Source organism: Heterocephalus glaber, unplaced genomic scaffold (assembly GCF_053883595.1).
Source record: "Heterocephalus glaber isolate CG9 unplaced genomic scaffold, H.glaber_assembly_v1.0 deba00000331, whole genome shotgun sequence".
NCBI lineage: Eukaryota > Metazoa > Chordata > Mammalia > Rodentia > Bathyergidae > Heterocephalus > Heterocephalus glaber.
In genome coordinates, this window is record NW_028258142.1 from 5,716,069 (window position 1) to 5,732,521 (window position 16,453).

The following is a 16,453-nucleotide window of genomic DNA, read 5'->3' on the forward strand; positions in this document are numbered from 1 at the left end:
ATATAATTCTAGTAGCTATGCATAATAATTAAAGGAAAATTTTTAATTGCTTTTCTGTGTTTTAGATGGAAGGCAACTATAGCATGATCTTATAATAAAGAAAAAGAGCTTTCAATAATGTTTACTTTTCACAGAATTCAAACTATAAGCATTTTAGAATTTCTATTAACAGCACCTTAGCACATCTAACTGGATCACCATTTTCCCAATTTTCCAAAAAATACCAATTTTGTGTAACATGAAGATAGAACTCATAAAACATTGAATGAATAAATAATTAATGAGTGAAAAATATCTGTAATATCTCTGTACTATTTGATGACCTTTCACATAAAACTTAATGCAATAATGTGGCTGATAATAGAGATTATGGCAATAAACTTGCTGAATGCCCAGGCTACATACACAGTAATACAAAACTCTACTTTTTAACGACAGTTTCATATTTAATGTGCACATTCTAATATTCGATAGAAATGGAGTAAACTTAAAGAGACTGAATCTTTCCATGTCATTGTATATGACAGCCACAGCAGAGGTCTTCAGCTCAAATATAAAGTAGGCTTTCCCTCTTGGAGGCAGGCTTCAGAGGACAGATGTCATTAAGCTGCCTATAAACTCCCTGGTGTCCCAGACTACTAAGTGGGGTCCAAGTTTGCCTTTAGGTCCAGAGGCAGCTAGACCTGGATGTCAAGTTCCATTCCCCATCTTACCTTCCACAATGACCCTATACATACCTTGTCCTATGGTTAGGCCAGATGATTGAGCACTGCCTGATTGTAGCTCACACCTGTCTGCACCAAAGTTTTGCTGCTGCAACTGAGGCTGAGTACCTCTGCAATCTCAGTGAGATCAGCCCTCAATGAGGGGACTGAACATCCATAACCTTCAAGATGTTTTCAGAACTAAAACTCTGTAATTACATGTCATCTCCCCATCTCAGAACATACCATGTGTCCTTGAAATTTTATCATCTTTTATACCATAACTGAAATGCTCTCCCTCCTATGAGAAACTCATCACAGTCTTTGTCTATATTCTCCTCCGGCCTCTTGATTCACCCATTCCAATCTGTATTACAATTATTTGTGAAAGTAATTTAGTAATTTATTATACTGTAATGTCCTTAAAGACAGGAAACATTTCTTACATCATCTTCATTATCTCAATGAGTGTTTCATTCACATTCTACAGATGTGCTGAATAATGCAATAGTTTCTTACTCTGAGCAATAAATTCACTAGACATTTAGGTGTAGCACTGTTAAGATGATAAAAATGGAAAAGAATTATATTATGAACAGTCACTAAAATACTGATACTATCGTCATCGATACCTATCATTAGAAACTTATCCCAACAAATATACAACACCTAGAGTGAATTCTATGGGTAAACTATGGACTTTGGTTAGTAATGCTATATCAATATAGGTTCGTCAGTTATAGTAAATGGATCTTTTTGCTGCGGTACATTGATAATGAAGGAGGTGTTCATGTGTAGGGGAAAGGGTGCCTGAGAAATCTCCATATTATCCTCACAATTTTATTGTGAACCTAAAGTTTCTCTGAAAAAGTCTATTTATAAGAAGTCACTAAAATTAGCTATGAAAGTAAAGTCCCAGTCAAATATGCCAGTATGCTGACTCATGTTGACTAGAAAAACTACACTTTTATAAATGATTCATCTAGTGTGGTGGTCCATCTGGCTTCATTACCTGTAGTCACACCAGGGGCATCTGTAGGGCTTCTCTCCGGTGTGCACACGCTTATGTCGAGTCAAATGGGACTGGGTTGTGGAGGCAAAGTTACACTCATCACATTTGAAAGGTTTTTCTCCTGAAACACAACAAGAAATGTTGTATATGAAGAACAACAACTGCACATGAAGGGCTAAGCCTGTTTCAACAATTTAAAAAATCTTATTTCCATAAAATGTTTAGAATAGCATTCAATGGATTCTACATCTTTAGGATATTTGAATATTTATTCTTATATTCGGAAAGTTAGAAGATGTTATTGATTTTTTTGCTTTTCTATTAAAATATAAGCATAGTACATGGTATGTGTTAAAGTGTATCTTACATAAACAGGAATCTAAATAACTGGTATGGCTGAGCACCTATGTAGAATGATTTAACAAAAACTATATTATGTCATTACATAAATCTCAGTGATGACAGAACCATGGAAAAGCATAAGGCTGTGATATATGTTGAATATAGGCTATAAAACTTATTAAATTCTTAAAATTAAATATGGAGAAAATATAATCAATCTTTAAAAGTAAAAGAAACTGCACTGGGGATTTAGCTCAGTGGTTCCGCTGCATGCCTTGCAAGCTCAAGGTCCCAAGTTAGAGCCAAAAAAAAAAAAAACCTAAAACAAAAAAGTAAAAGAAACTACAGTTCAGTAAGTTAAAAAAAAGTACAGAAGCCTCAAAGAAAATTTTGAAATGATATTTAATATCCCTTTAAAACATCATAACCTTGTGTAGATACAGGGGTGAGAGAAGGACACGGGGGTATGTCTCACAAAGTACTTGGTTCAGTGGATCCCTTTCTCTCACTTACCTACTTCTCCCTCACTCACATGCAAAGACTCACCAAGTCTTAACAGTTTCTAATTCCATAGCTAGATTGGCTGGGGCACACTAGAAACATCATTGTTTAATTTTAATTAATGTAAATTTAAATTTAAAAAACTGATATTTGATTCTGCTGTTGAAAAAAGTTTAAACATGAATAGAACAGTTTAGGAATGTGAATCTACTTTTTGAAGTACAAATTTTATCAAATCTAAATAGAAAATCTGCCCTCTGAATTGAGATGTGTATAAGTGTAAAATATATACCAATTTCAAAATTTTAGTTCAAAATAATATATTGCTAGTAATGTTATGTTGATTTCATGTAGAATAATTTAGATATATTTCATTAAATTGACCTATAAAATGATTTTAACTCAACGTTTTTCTTTTAAATATAGCTACCAGGATGTGAAAAACTGAAAGTGTAAATAAGGATCAAGATGTATAATAGATAATGTAAAATAGGAAGAAAAGGTCCAAAGGGGAAAGGAAAGTGGGAGATGGAGGGGAAAGGAAAGGAAAGAAGTGAAAGGAATAAATATGAGAAAAGGAAAAAATGGAAACAAAGTCTTTGTAAATAGGGAGGAGTGGAGGGGTTGAAGGAAGGGCAGGGGAATGGGGAAAAAAATAAGAACCAAGATATATCATGTAAAGGTACAAATTCCCAATAATGAATGTCATCATACTGTATACCTAAAATGTACCAATAAACGTAATAAATAAAACAATATATAGCTACCAGGAGACATAAAAGTACATGTATAACTCACACTATATTTGTATTAAACAGTGATAAGAGTGCAGAAAGCCTCATATCCCTGTTCTTCCCAAACAATTAATATATATTAATACAAGGTGTGATTAAAAAATACAGTGTTGAAATTTTTTTTTTGGTGTAGGGGATCGAACTTGGGACCCAGCGCTTGAGAGGCAGGCAGCAGAACCACTGAGCTAAATCCCTGGCCCTACAGTGTTGAAATTTTTAAAAAATCTATTACAGTAAAAGACATTACCATTAATCTCCCTCAAAATACTTTCCTTCTCTTCAAACACACTTATCCTATTGTTCTTGGCATTTTCTGAAGCAGTTCTGAAAGTTTTTTTGTAACTTTAGTTGCAATGTCATGGTTGTCTCATCATCATAAATTGATTTAAAACAGTTACTTTTCATGGTCATTTTGACATTAGGGAAGAACCAGAAGTTGCATGGTGCCAGATACAGTGAATAAGGTGGATGAGGACACACCATAGTATTTTTACAAGCCTGCCTTTCTTTGTAATCAGCAGCTGCATTTATGATATTTTTATCACAAAAGGGGACTTTCAGAACTTGCTTCAGAGTGTCAAGAATAATGGGATAAGTGTGTTTGAAGGGAATGGAAGTATTCGAGGAAGATTAATGGTAATGTATCTAAACATTCACTATTTTTCAGTCACTCCTTTTATTCTTCTAAACATATTTTTCCTGATAAATTTCATATATAGAGTGCTCAACTCTCTCCACAATTCTGGTCACAAACCAAACTGGATGAAAACTCAATCAAATTTTCCCCCATAGGTTGACATAGAATCTAACCATTGAATTTGATTTGGTTTTCCTCCAACTTAGTTTGCAACCAGAATCATGAAACGAATCAAGTTTGTGAACCGAGGTGTATGTATGTATGTATTTATGTATGTATGGACTGATTTTGTGTACTGTCAAGATAGAAACTGCACATGTAGCAGTGTTCAGTGACCAGTAGCTCTTATCTAATGAAACACTGATAACTATATACAGTCTCTCAGCAATAAAAGAAGGAACACACAAGTGGCCCTAACCAAGAGCTCAGAACCAGAAAAAAGATAAGCAGCTAGCACACAGCAAAAACTTGTCCAGTTAATGAATATGACACAAGGTATCATTTAATAGATCTTCCTGGGAAATATTTCTATTTGATTTATTCCTAGTGAAGGAGAAGGGAGGGGAGAAGGAAGGGTAGGGGAGTAAATGCAATGCCATGTTAAAAAAATTGGATTAAAAAGGATACTCCAGAAAGAATGGCTGCTATCAAGAAATTAACTAATCACAAAGGCTGGCAGGGCTGTGAGGAAAAAGGAACCCTTCTCCACTGTTGGTGGGAGTATAGACTGAGGCAACCACTGTGGAAATCAGTGTGCAGATTCCTCAAAAAACTAAAACTAGAGGTTCCATTTGACCCAGCTATCCCCCTTCTTATCTTCCGAAAAGAATTAAAGGCATCATACCACAGTGATATATGTACACCCATGTTTATAGCAGCACAGTTTGTAATAGCTAAATCTTGGAAACAGCCCAAATGGCTATCACCTGGTGATTGGATAAAGAAGATGTGTGTGTTTTTATGAAATGAAGTACTAGTCAGCCATAAAGAAAAACTAGAGTCATTTATAGCTAAATAGATGCACCTTGAGACCGTACTCTTAAGTGAAATAAATTGAACACATGTGTGAATATCAAATTGTTTCTCTGGTGTGAGAAAGTGTAAATGAGGACTGAAATGTATAACAGATATTGTGAAATAGGAAGAAAATGTTCAAAGGGGAAGGGAAACTAGGGAGGGGGATGGGAGAAAGAATAGAAGGGAAAGAAAAAATGAGTAAAGAAGGAAATAATGGAAACAAAGTTTCTGTAAATAGGGAGGAGTGGAGGGGTAGAAGGGAGGGAAGAGGGATGGAAAAAAAATAAGAACCAAGATACATCATGTACAGGTACAAATTCTCTATGATTAACGTAGTCATAATGTACATCTAAATTGTACCAAGAAACTCAATGAATAAAAAAAATAGTAAGCCTAAAAACAAACAAAAGAGGATTTTTGTCTTTTAGTCAGTTGTCCTTAAGATAAATCCCACCTGCAAAACCACAATCAAGTGATCATGCCAGATATGCTTAAGTAACTCCTTGCTGTCAGTTTCTAAACCTCTGGTCAAGCAACTTAAACTGTTGTAGACAATTCACTGTACTGATGGACACACAAAAACTCGCTCTCATGATGATGGAAGACTTTGATTTAATTTGAGGGACAATATGATACTCATATTGTGTAAGGTTGAGAGAAAATAGCTCAATCTCTTGAAATATGATTGAAGAGTATTCTGTGTCATGGAAACATCAACAGTCACACAAAAGCATAACTGAAAATGTTATATTCATTATAAGAACTGATTGTGGTCACTGAGTTCATCGAATAGCAATTTTAGTACACACCAGCATCAAAAAGAAATCAAGAAAAAAAACTGCACCTGGTGGCACAGGTCTGTACTCCCAGCCCTCTAGGAGGCTGAGGTAGAAGGATCACAAGTACCAACCCTAACTTAGGCAACCCGGTGATTTAGTGAGACACTGTCTCAAAACAGAATAAAAAACTAGGCTGCAGTTGTCACTCAGTGCAAAGGACCTGGGAGTTTAATTCCCAGTATCACCAGAAAAAAAAAAAATCAACATTGATTATTTTATTAATTTGAGTAACTGACCATAGAATGTATACAGTATTTGAACAGCTTCATGAGGTATAATAGATACATAAAAACTTCACATATTTATAGTAGACATTAATAAGGTTATTACTGATGCAATTACCATCACAATTAAAAGAGTGAACAAACACCACTATTATTCCCAAAGGATTTCTGTACCCTACTCCTCTCCCCACTCATCTCACTTCTGTTACCACACATCTGTTTTCTGTCACTATATATTAAGTAGCATTTTCTAGAAATTTATGCATCTGGAAACACACAGGATGTACTCTCTTTTTTTCTGCCTTTCCTTCAGCATAATTATTTTGTGAGTCATCTATGTTGACATGGACATAAACACTTCATTTACATTTGTGGTTGAGTAGTATTCATTACACGAATGTAGCACAATTTGCTTATTCACATATTCATTGAAGGACACTTGAATGTTTTTACTCATTGGCTATCAAGGTTTATATTTAAGTAATTGCATTGACATGTATTTCCTTTCGTCCTGAATACTCAGGTGTAGGATGGTTGGGTAATATGTTATGTATACATTTCACTTTGTAAGAACTGTAAAACTGTCCAAAGTGTGACCATTTTATATTCCCAACACCTGTTTATGAGAGTTCCAGTTGCTCCAAACCCTTGGTGTTGATGCTGTAAATCTGCATCTCTCTATGAATACTGAGGATCTTTTCATGCACTTACTGGTTATATTTTTATATTCTCTGGAGAAGCATGTGCTCAGATCTTTGTAAAATTGGTTGTTTTCTCAGAATTGTGTTTGAAAGTTCTTTTTCTGTTCTAGATGCAAATTCTTTATAATATTTGTGATTTGCAAATACTTTCTCCAAGTCTGTGATATGGGTTTCCTTTCTCTTCTCGGGGCTTTTAGTTTTATATTAAGTCTTGTGATAAGGTAGAGTAAGTCCAACTCTGTTATTCTTTCTTAATCTTGTTTGACAATTTCAAATCTTTGCATTTCTATTTTTCATAAGAATTTTAAAATCAGATTTTTGTTTCTTCTGAGTACTGAGGTTGGTTGAACCCAGGGTGTTAACACTGAGCTATATCTTTAGCCCTTTATTTTCCTTTTTAAGACAAGTCTGGTTAAGTCACTAAGTTGCCCAGGCTGGGCTTGAACTTAGAATCCTTTTGCCTCAGCCTTCCACAGTGCTAGAATTACAGGTGTTTTTCACCACTCCTGGCTGAGATAGTCAATTTCTTAAAACAAACAAACAAACAAACAAATGACACATGGGATTTGTAGTGAACAATACAGAGTAAAATGAAATCTTAACAATATCAAGGCCTCTTATCCATGAACATGGTATACTGCTTTATTTAGGTGTTTAATTTCTCTCAGCAGTGTTTGAGGTTTTGTATATCCTTTGTTAAATTTATGTTTGAGTATGATTTTCGTCTAAAGATAATTGACAAATACATGTACAGGTCTATTTCTGGACTCCATTCTGTTCCACTGATCTATCTGCTCATCTTTATGTAAATAAAATTCTGTCTTATGGTAACTAAATAATGGGATCTTAATTTACATAGTATAAATCATGCCCTTTTAATATACCAAATCTAAACGGTCAAGCAATTTATAAGATCTTACTCATTATGCAAATTCACAAATATATTCTCAATTATCCATATTCCATTGAGATTGTTTATAAAATTTTTTAATATCATACCTTACTGCTACCTAGTTTATTGTAATATCCTTGATAAATCACTAAGCTATCCACTCTTCATGATTTGGCAGGTATCTGAAGGAAGTAAAAGGGTGCCATTATGGACTCCATTATCTAAGTCAGTGGTATAAAGAACTAAGATCTTGAAACTTAATTTTCTTGGTTTGGCATTTCAGTGCATGCTCTTTAAAAAATGTTTTAAATGTAGCTTATTTCATTTAAGATTTCATGGCATTTTTATGTGATCCAATTTAAATTGAAAAACAATACTTTTAAAGAATAATACCATTTATATTCTTTGTAAATCTAATAATTCATAGTCCACATTAAGGCAGTATTATGTCAGAGTAAATTACAAATTGTAATTTAATATCTGTCTTGACCACACAATAGATTATACTGTGTAATACTGTGAAATTCTAAATTATATATAGGTTGACAAGGAAAATATAATTCAACAAAAAATTGAACTACACAAAATAGTATGCTAAAGAAGGCCTACTCACATACAAGTTCTTGACAGTGTTAAGAGCACTGTATCAATTTAAAAAAACAAAAGTTTATCTGTGCATAACTGTTAATTTGTAACTCATTTATTTTGCTACATGTTCTACACTTTTGCTGTAATAAACTTAGTAAATTTTTTTAAATCACTTTTGGGTAATTTTTTCAGGAATATATGCTATAGAAACTAATAAGGAATTTGTTTTTTAGTCTCAGTTTCTAGTTAACATGTAAATCTAATTTCTAGACTGTAAAGATTAAAAGAAAATCTCATAGATTTGACATAAGAATTTTATTTTGTTAAATATTCAACTGTTTGAAATTAAGTACTCGATGAAAAATGTATGCAGCTGCTAAGAAAGGGTTTTGATGGAGAACTGATTGGGAACAGTATTTCTGAATCCTCTGTCATTGCAAAGCCAGAGTGAGATATTAACTTAATAACAATATTATCTGTAAGTCCACAGGGCTACTTGTATATATTCTATTCAAAAAAGCAAAACAAGAAGTTTTTTCATTCTGCCTATATTTCCTTTACATGATACAACATTGCATATCAGTTTAGGTTTTCATACTTTCCTTTACAAGCAATAATCTCAGGCAAAATAACCATTAAGGATACTTAGTACCTTAGGTATCACCAATAGAAAAGTGAAAGTTAAAGCAGAGACACCAGAATAGCTTGTAGCCATAGTGCAGTGTCCTTTTGTGTGTCAACCATCTGTCAGACTGGCTGACCACATCTCATGGAAATCACACTTCATGTTCCTTAGGGTGGGTTACAGGTTATTAAGCTGGCCAGGACTCTTCAACTACATGTGCAGATAGGCTTCTGTGCCCTTGAATCAAGGGTCTCTGACAGGTGATAAAAGTAAATCTCAGAATGGGAGATGTTTTGTGTCAGGCCCCCAGAAAATCTGTATTGCAGTAGGGAATTATTTATGCCATTTGGAATACTTCAGATACCTATCCCCTTCCTAGCTGATTGTAATTTGCGTGGGCACTCTGTGGTAAAAAGGTAAACCATGTCAGAGAGGGAAACATCAAAGAAATATAGATTTCAAATGCACCATTCAAGTCTGGCCTTGGAAGAAAAAAGTTTTATGTTGCTTAAACATTTTAAATCCAGCATAAAAGCTAAGTGCCTAGACTGAGTTGAACTGAGCTGTTTTGTTAAAGTCAACAGTCTAAAGAACTGACTTTGGTATTAAAAAATTGTGTTTGATTTGTGCCACAGAGGCAGATAAATGCCAAAAAGATAGATACCTCTGTCTGTGAGACATTGTCCTATATAGTATAAAGTTAATAGGAAAGTAATAAGGAGCCTCTGGACCTGACATAAAATATAAAGTTGTGCAGGCTCAATGCAAGCTTCCTGATCGATCCATCAGCAGGAATGCCTGCGATCGCAGTATTTTTATCTCCATAGCAGGGCAAAGAGGGGCACTATCCACTGGCAGAGGTGGCAGAGAGAGGAGTCTGCAGACCCCTGGGGCTACACCAGATGGGACCAGGAAATCTACTGTGACATTTGAATCACAACACTTTGAGTACCAGTAAACTGGAAACATTATGAATAAAAACCCTAATGAGCCCACTCCTTCTACGCATATTTCTAACTTGATAAATATTTAAAACTTTTCATTCTTAAACATTTCTAAACAAGAAGTCTATTTTATTTTGTTGAGTCACCAGGAATGCAAGTCATGGGGGGAGGGGTTCTCTTCAGTGTTCTTAAGTATCTCTTATGTTCCTTCACTGTTGTTATTCATTCTTAATTTCAATGTAATATAAGTAGATATTAGTAAAAATATTTTAAAAGCACTCTTCTTACTGTTACAAAAAAAGACAAATTTCATACCAAAAAAAGTAGAAAATAACAATATTTAAGACACTATGCATCATAATCTTAATGGCCAAAATTTTACTCAGAATACAAGTCACAGACAAAAGAATCTCTCTTACAAAAAAGAAACAAATAAAAGCACAAGACTTTCTCTTCATTGAACTAAGAAACTAGTAGTATAAATGAAATAAATTAGGATATATGCTAAAATATTTTTGATAAAATGGAGTAGCTACTTTGGGGAATTATTTGCACTTCTCCCTATTTTATATTTACCTATCTTTTTAAAATTAAGTTTATTAGTATATTTTAGATATACAATATGATGACATTCATCATTGGGGATTTATACCTGTACATGATATATCTTGGTTCTTATTTTTTCCCCCACTCTCCTGTCCTCCCTTCAAACCCTCCCTATTTACAAAGACTTTGTTTCTGCTTTTCCCTTTCTCATAGTATTCTTTTCCCTTCTTTTCTTTTTTATTTTGCTCTCTCTCTCTCCACATATACAGTTTCTCATATAAGAAAAACCATGTGATATTTAAGCTTGTGTGTCTGACTTACTTCACTTACCATTATGTTCTCAAGTTGCATCCATTCTAAGTAGAATAAATAAAACAGTATTGAATTCAAATCACATCTAGTTACACTTGGACAGTCAGATAGGAGGCTAGGCAAGAAGGCAGATACACATGCAGATGGATGAGGAGGCGCAAGGTGGGAGGAGACGATGACTATAGACACAGGTTTCCCAGTTCCCACCCAGGAGGCTAAGACAGAGTCTTGTTGATAGAGAAAACAGAGTTGTGCACTAGAGTTTTGAAAGCCAAACTATTGTTTTCCTCCTACTTAACAAGAATTTACTGGGGATACCCGATCTCTGAAATACACAATATGTCTACTTTTTTATGTATATTAAAGTAGACAATTTAAAATCTTGTATTATTTTAATAGAATTTTCTGTGGGCCCTCAAGTACAAATATTTTATACAAATATTAAAGAGAAATGTAACTGATAAGGCCAAGAGTGGTGGCAGGGAGGTGTGACACCTTATTCTTTCTCTGGAGAGAAGGGCTGGGGCAGACTCTATACTGACCTGTGTGCTGCCGGCGGTGCTTGGTGAGGGCATGCCGTGTTCCGCCAGCAAAGCCGCAGAGGTCACACAGAAACGACTTCTCGCCTGTTGCAACAATAAACAGATGAGGGACTGTGGAGGTCACAGATCATTAAAACGTATCTATCAAGGCTTTCAGGGTTACTAATTCCTCCAATCAAATGTTTCCATGTAAATATGTCAAATGGGAATGAAATTACCACTGCGGTTTATTGACTGTGATAAAATCTGAAAAGCACCACTGAACATAATTACATACTTGTCAGACCCATAAAAATTAGCTTTATTATCAATGGAATGGTTTTGTACAACTTCATTTCTGGTAGATGTCTTCCAGATGGGGCTGCTTTATGCACTTGAACAGTTTTTATGCATATCCTGATTTTTTACAATTCCCATACATCTGGCCTTTCTGAGCTGAGTAAAGATTGCTTGGAATAGTTAATATACAGTATACACAATACTGCTTAAATAAAACACTGAATATTCTAACAACTTAAGAATATTGAATTGGTTTTACCTGATTCTATCAGGTTCTTCCTTAATCACTTCAACTTACTATTATGAATTAAGTGGTTTCCCTGAACATACTAAAGACCCCAAGTAATAGGAAAATCTGTATTACTCAGTACCAATAGCAAATCAATATTGCTTATGTTTCTCAAACTTCCACTGCCAAAAAAAAAAAGAAAGAAAGAAAGGAAAAAACAAAAGAAGCCAAAGGATTGGAAATTCTATAAAAAATCCCCTTATCCATCTTTAACAATAATTCTGGAATGGAAACCTCTGCAACAGATTAATTCAGCAGATGAAGTGTTTGTAGAAATGCGCAAATGTTCATTTTTTAGCATTTTTATACAAGCTAATATCTTGCCTTACAGTTTATTAACGTAATGTATCTTTTTATTGTAGCATATTTAGAGAGTATGTGCTGGCCAGCTAGTCAGATTATCCCATAAGATTCACAAAGGGCAAACAGAATAAAAATGTTAACCTTGTAGAGATTCAGTGAAACTGTAAAATACATTTTGAGAAAAAAATTAATCATACATGTATTTATTTTTAGCCACTTTACTCTTTAGACATTTAATGTAACAAGTCTTTCCAGGATTTTGCCCAACTGAGTCTCATCTGTTCTGGTGTTCTGGTATTTCATGAAAATTATTTAGCCCATGGCACTTCTGGAAACTATAACTGCCTTTTTAAGGTTAAAATATATAGCAAACACGGCCGGGGATTTAGCTCAGTGGTTTCGCCACCTGCTGCACAGGCACAAGGACCCAAGTTCAATCCCCAGTACCAAAAAAAAAAACAAAAAAAACCAAAAAAAAACAAAACATATATATATATATATACATATATATATGTATATATATATAGCAAAGATATGAAAGTAAAATAAGTTTGATAATCAAAAAATATTCCCTTCTCCTAAGCATTTAATGACTTTTCTAAATTAAATGAACACTTCAAAATAAGGAGACCTTTAACTAAAGTATATTTAATCTTATCTCCCAAAGGCATGTTAAAATGTTCATTATCACTCAAAAGTAGAAATGAATTTAAATACTTTTATAATTTCACTCTCCTATTTTGGGATTAAGTTTACTCCTTTGTATCATTATTTCAGTATAAACTGAATAGAGCAGATAGGCTGTGAAGAATAAAAGTTTAATTATAATCATTTAATTATTGAATCAATTTGAAATATAAATCTTTCTAACTAGCTGTATTATCAATTAAATAATACTGAAGTAGTTTCTTTAATTCTCAAAAGACAATTTGCTTGTTAATATTAACATACCATTCTACGCTGAGGCAAAATCATTCTTTACAATTTATTCACTACCATAACTCTCTGGATTGTTTTACCTGTAATGGTACAAACATACATTGCCACACATCCACATGAATAGGGAGTGCATGTTTAAGACTGTGTGTTTACACACTACACATATACACAAGGGCAAATACACATACATTTCATTGTGTGTGGTACTAGGAATGTTGGTGTGGTAGCATTCAATTGTCAAAATTTCTAACAAGGAATAAGTACTCTTATTGCTTCTTTTCATTAAAGAAAAGTATTTTTCACTTCTGAAATTCAAGAATATCTTTATGACCTACATCTTCCTTCTAAAATAAAATTTTAACCATAGAAAAATCATGAGATTTATATTCATTCATATGCTATATATATACTATATGTGTATACAAAGATTATATATAAGCATAGATAGCATATATTAAGTTTTATTCACTTAACTATTTTAAGATATATAAAAACACAAAGAAAAATCATTTATTTTCCATGGGATTCGATTCTAGATACATTAGTGACCTTGATTTTTTTGATGTGTACAATTTTATCTAGGATGGTAGTCTCCAATGTATTGTATGTCATATTTACCCTGATGGCTTCACTTTTTTTTTCATTCTAAATGCAATTTTCACTTGCCTTTCTCTGTGTGTGTGCATGTGTGTGTGTGCATGTTTGTGTGTCTGTGTAACAACAGCAGCGATAGGGTGAAACAGTGGGCAAAAAAATGTTTTTTGAGAAAAATTTAAGAAAAAACTAAATGTAATCTTTCACTCATTACAGAAGGGGTTCATTTAGCATGCCATATTTATATGATAGCAGAGATATAATGGGAGACTTCTTTTCATAACAACTTGAATTAGTTTCAAGTGTGCCATTTTGCATTCAGATGTAGAAAGACATGGAAACCAATCCTTTATTTTCTATTAGAAAACAGCCACTGTCCCCTATCTCTCATTATGGTGCAGACTACAAGACCTAACAACAAAAATCCATATTATTGATCCAGCCAAGTCTCCACAATTATTCTTTAGAAGGAAACGCCGACGATAAATTACATCTGCACTGGCTTTTCATCTGCTGTTCGATATAAGTGATCTCTCAGGGCAGGCTGGAGACCTTAAATCGTCAACACCCTTGTCAAGGAAGCTAAGGAGGCCTGGGCTTCCCACAAACTGCTTCAGAAGAACTTTTAACCTATAATTTCTAAGAATAATATAGGATTCTTGGCAATCAGAAGAACATTTGGGAATGCTGATTAAAATTTATTATTTTTTCTCTGAAACAAAATATATTCTGAGAGGTGTAAAGCAAAAGGTGACAAAAATATCAAATAGCTCATAATAATATAGTATAACGATATAAGAAAAGTGCTCAGATATAAGCGTCTAGGGAAGTTTTGGGTCCAATCTACTGAGACAATGAAAAATAAGTCATAAACATAGCAATGACAATAGCATATTAATGGGATATACATTCATGAAGGCCCCAACTAAGTGTCCTTAGTACTATGCCCAACTCAGATGTGTTTGCAACACTGCCGTCACTATCAATTAGTTCAAATTCCACACAGTTCTTTCAATGTTTTGGTGTAAAATTTATTTGAATTTGGGCTTTTTAATGTATATTATGAAAAAGTTATAGTAGATCAATTCAGACTACCCACTATGCATTATCAAAAACTCTTAGTTCTGACAACATTCTCCCTGATAGACTAATTTACCTGAAATTTCTTAAATGGTATATAAAACTAAGAATAAATAATAGTAAAAAAATATTGTGGCAATAGGTTATTTCCATAACAAAATATAAGATCAGTTCCTTTGAAAACATAATATCCCAAATCATCTTTGATAAGGTTCACATCTAAAATGATGTGTTTACATACACATGTACTTCCAAAACATGAGCTTACAAATATGAACCTAATTGTTAAGACACATGCACACACATGTGCACGCACACATACTAAAATGTCCCTTCAACACTACGTTGAGTTTCACTGAAAAGTAATGAATGATACTGTACTTTTTTCAAACATAATTACCACAATCTTGAATTCTGCAAATAGGACATCATTCCCATTGATTACTATCACGGTAATTAATGTACACTTCTCACAGCCCCACCATGTCTCTCTCTGCCCAGACTCAAGGAAAGAAAGGGACATGGCACACCTGTGTGCGTCCTGTAGTGGTCTTTCATTGCGGAGGCTGTAAGGAATGAGTAGTGGCATGTGGGCCAGGTACACTTAAAAGGCTTTTCTCCTGTGTGCAGTTTCATGTGGTTGTTCAAGGCCCACTTCTCTGTGAAACTTCTATCACACAAATGGCATGTAAATTTCCTGCATGAAGGAGAGAGAAAACAAGGTAAATTTGGCTTACACACTAACGTCAAAGGCCCCAGACATAGTGAATGGTAACTCAGAAGGGTGGTGCGCAGCCTCTGTGAGGAGAACTGCAGGCTTGGTCTGTCATGTCTGTATAACCAGGCATTGATTTTTCTGTCGAGGCCTGGCATTTCAGCCATTTATTCTCTGCTTTGCGGTTGGGCCCAACGGGTTTGAAAAATTCTGTTACAGTCCAGTCACCCCTGAGGCAAAAGTGAGAATAGATTTCACCTGTACAGGCCTACACCACTTATCCAGGGCATGGGCTGTCAGAGCAAAGGCTAAATGAAATGCTATCCATACTCAACCAGACAAGCCCTGCTTTCTACTAGGCACAGAGCTGCTCCTGAAAGGCACCCCACGGCCCCGTAGCACCACACTCCCAAGAAGAAAAAGGAGCCTTTACTGTGATTCCTGATCAAGTAGTCCCTCTAGGTTATCACAGGGGTACATAAAGTTTCCTTTGATAAAAATATAAGCAGATTATCTATAGTTTTTACTTTAAAAAGTCTCTGACAAAAAGAAACTATAAACATTCCTATATAAAAAAAACAACCTTGAAACTAACAAATCAGTAGTTACATAAGAAAATATTGCAGGTTCCAATTTAAGATCTTTTAATACCCTTAACAATAAAAGTAATCTGACCATAAACAAAATCTTCAACACTTCCTACGGTTGATTTAATGTCCCTTTTCACTTGCATTCATGAAATCATTATTAGCATTTATTTTATTTCTTATACTACTGAGTAAAATCAATCTCTGTAACTAATTAATTCAAGATAATTAACAGCAAATTAAAACCCAACAAAAAGTATTTTAGTAAACTGATAAGCACTATGCCAAAAAAAGAGAGACCATGGCAGCTCAAATTGATTACCATAAATTAGGCTGTACTTTCAGCCAGTTGATGCAATCAAAAATATATGGTTATAATATCTGTTTTAAATTATATTATCAATAAAAAGTTGTAGAAAGAGTGTATATATATATATATATATATAT

General features: G+C 34.1%; 1 protein-coding gene across 4 annotated transcripts in view; it reads right to left on the bottom strand.

Annotated features, from left to right (window-relative positions):
• Positions 1-16,453, bottom strand: part of Znf407 (zinc finger protein 407) — a 517,696-nt gene that overhangs the window by 212,074 nt on the left and 289,169 nt on the right. For all 4 annotated transcript variants that reach the window (XM_087188891.1, XM_021242148.2, XM_004861950.3 and 1 more), the window contains 3 exons: positions 15,235-15,401; positions 11,221-11,304; positions 1,717-1,837 (listed from right to left, as the gene is read on the bottom strand). In XM_087188891.1, coding sequence (XP_087045017.1) covers positions 1,717-1,837; positions 11,221-11,304; positions 15,235-15,401 — 372 coding nt within the window. The remainder of the gene's footprint in view (positions 1-1,716; positions 1,838-11,220; positions 11,305-15,234; positions 15,402-16,453) is intronic.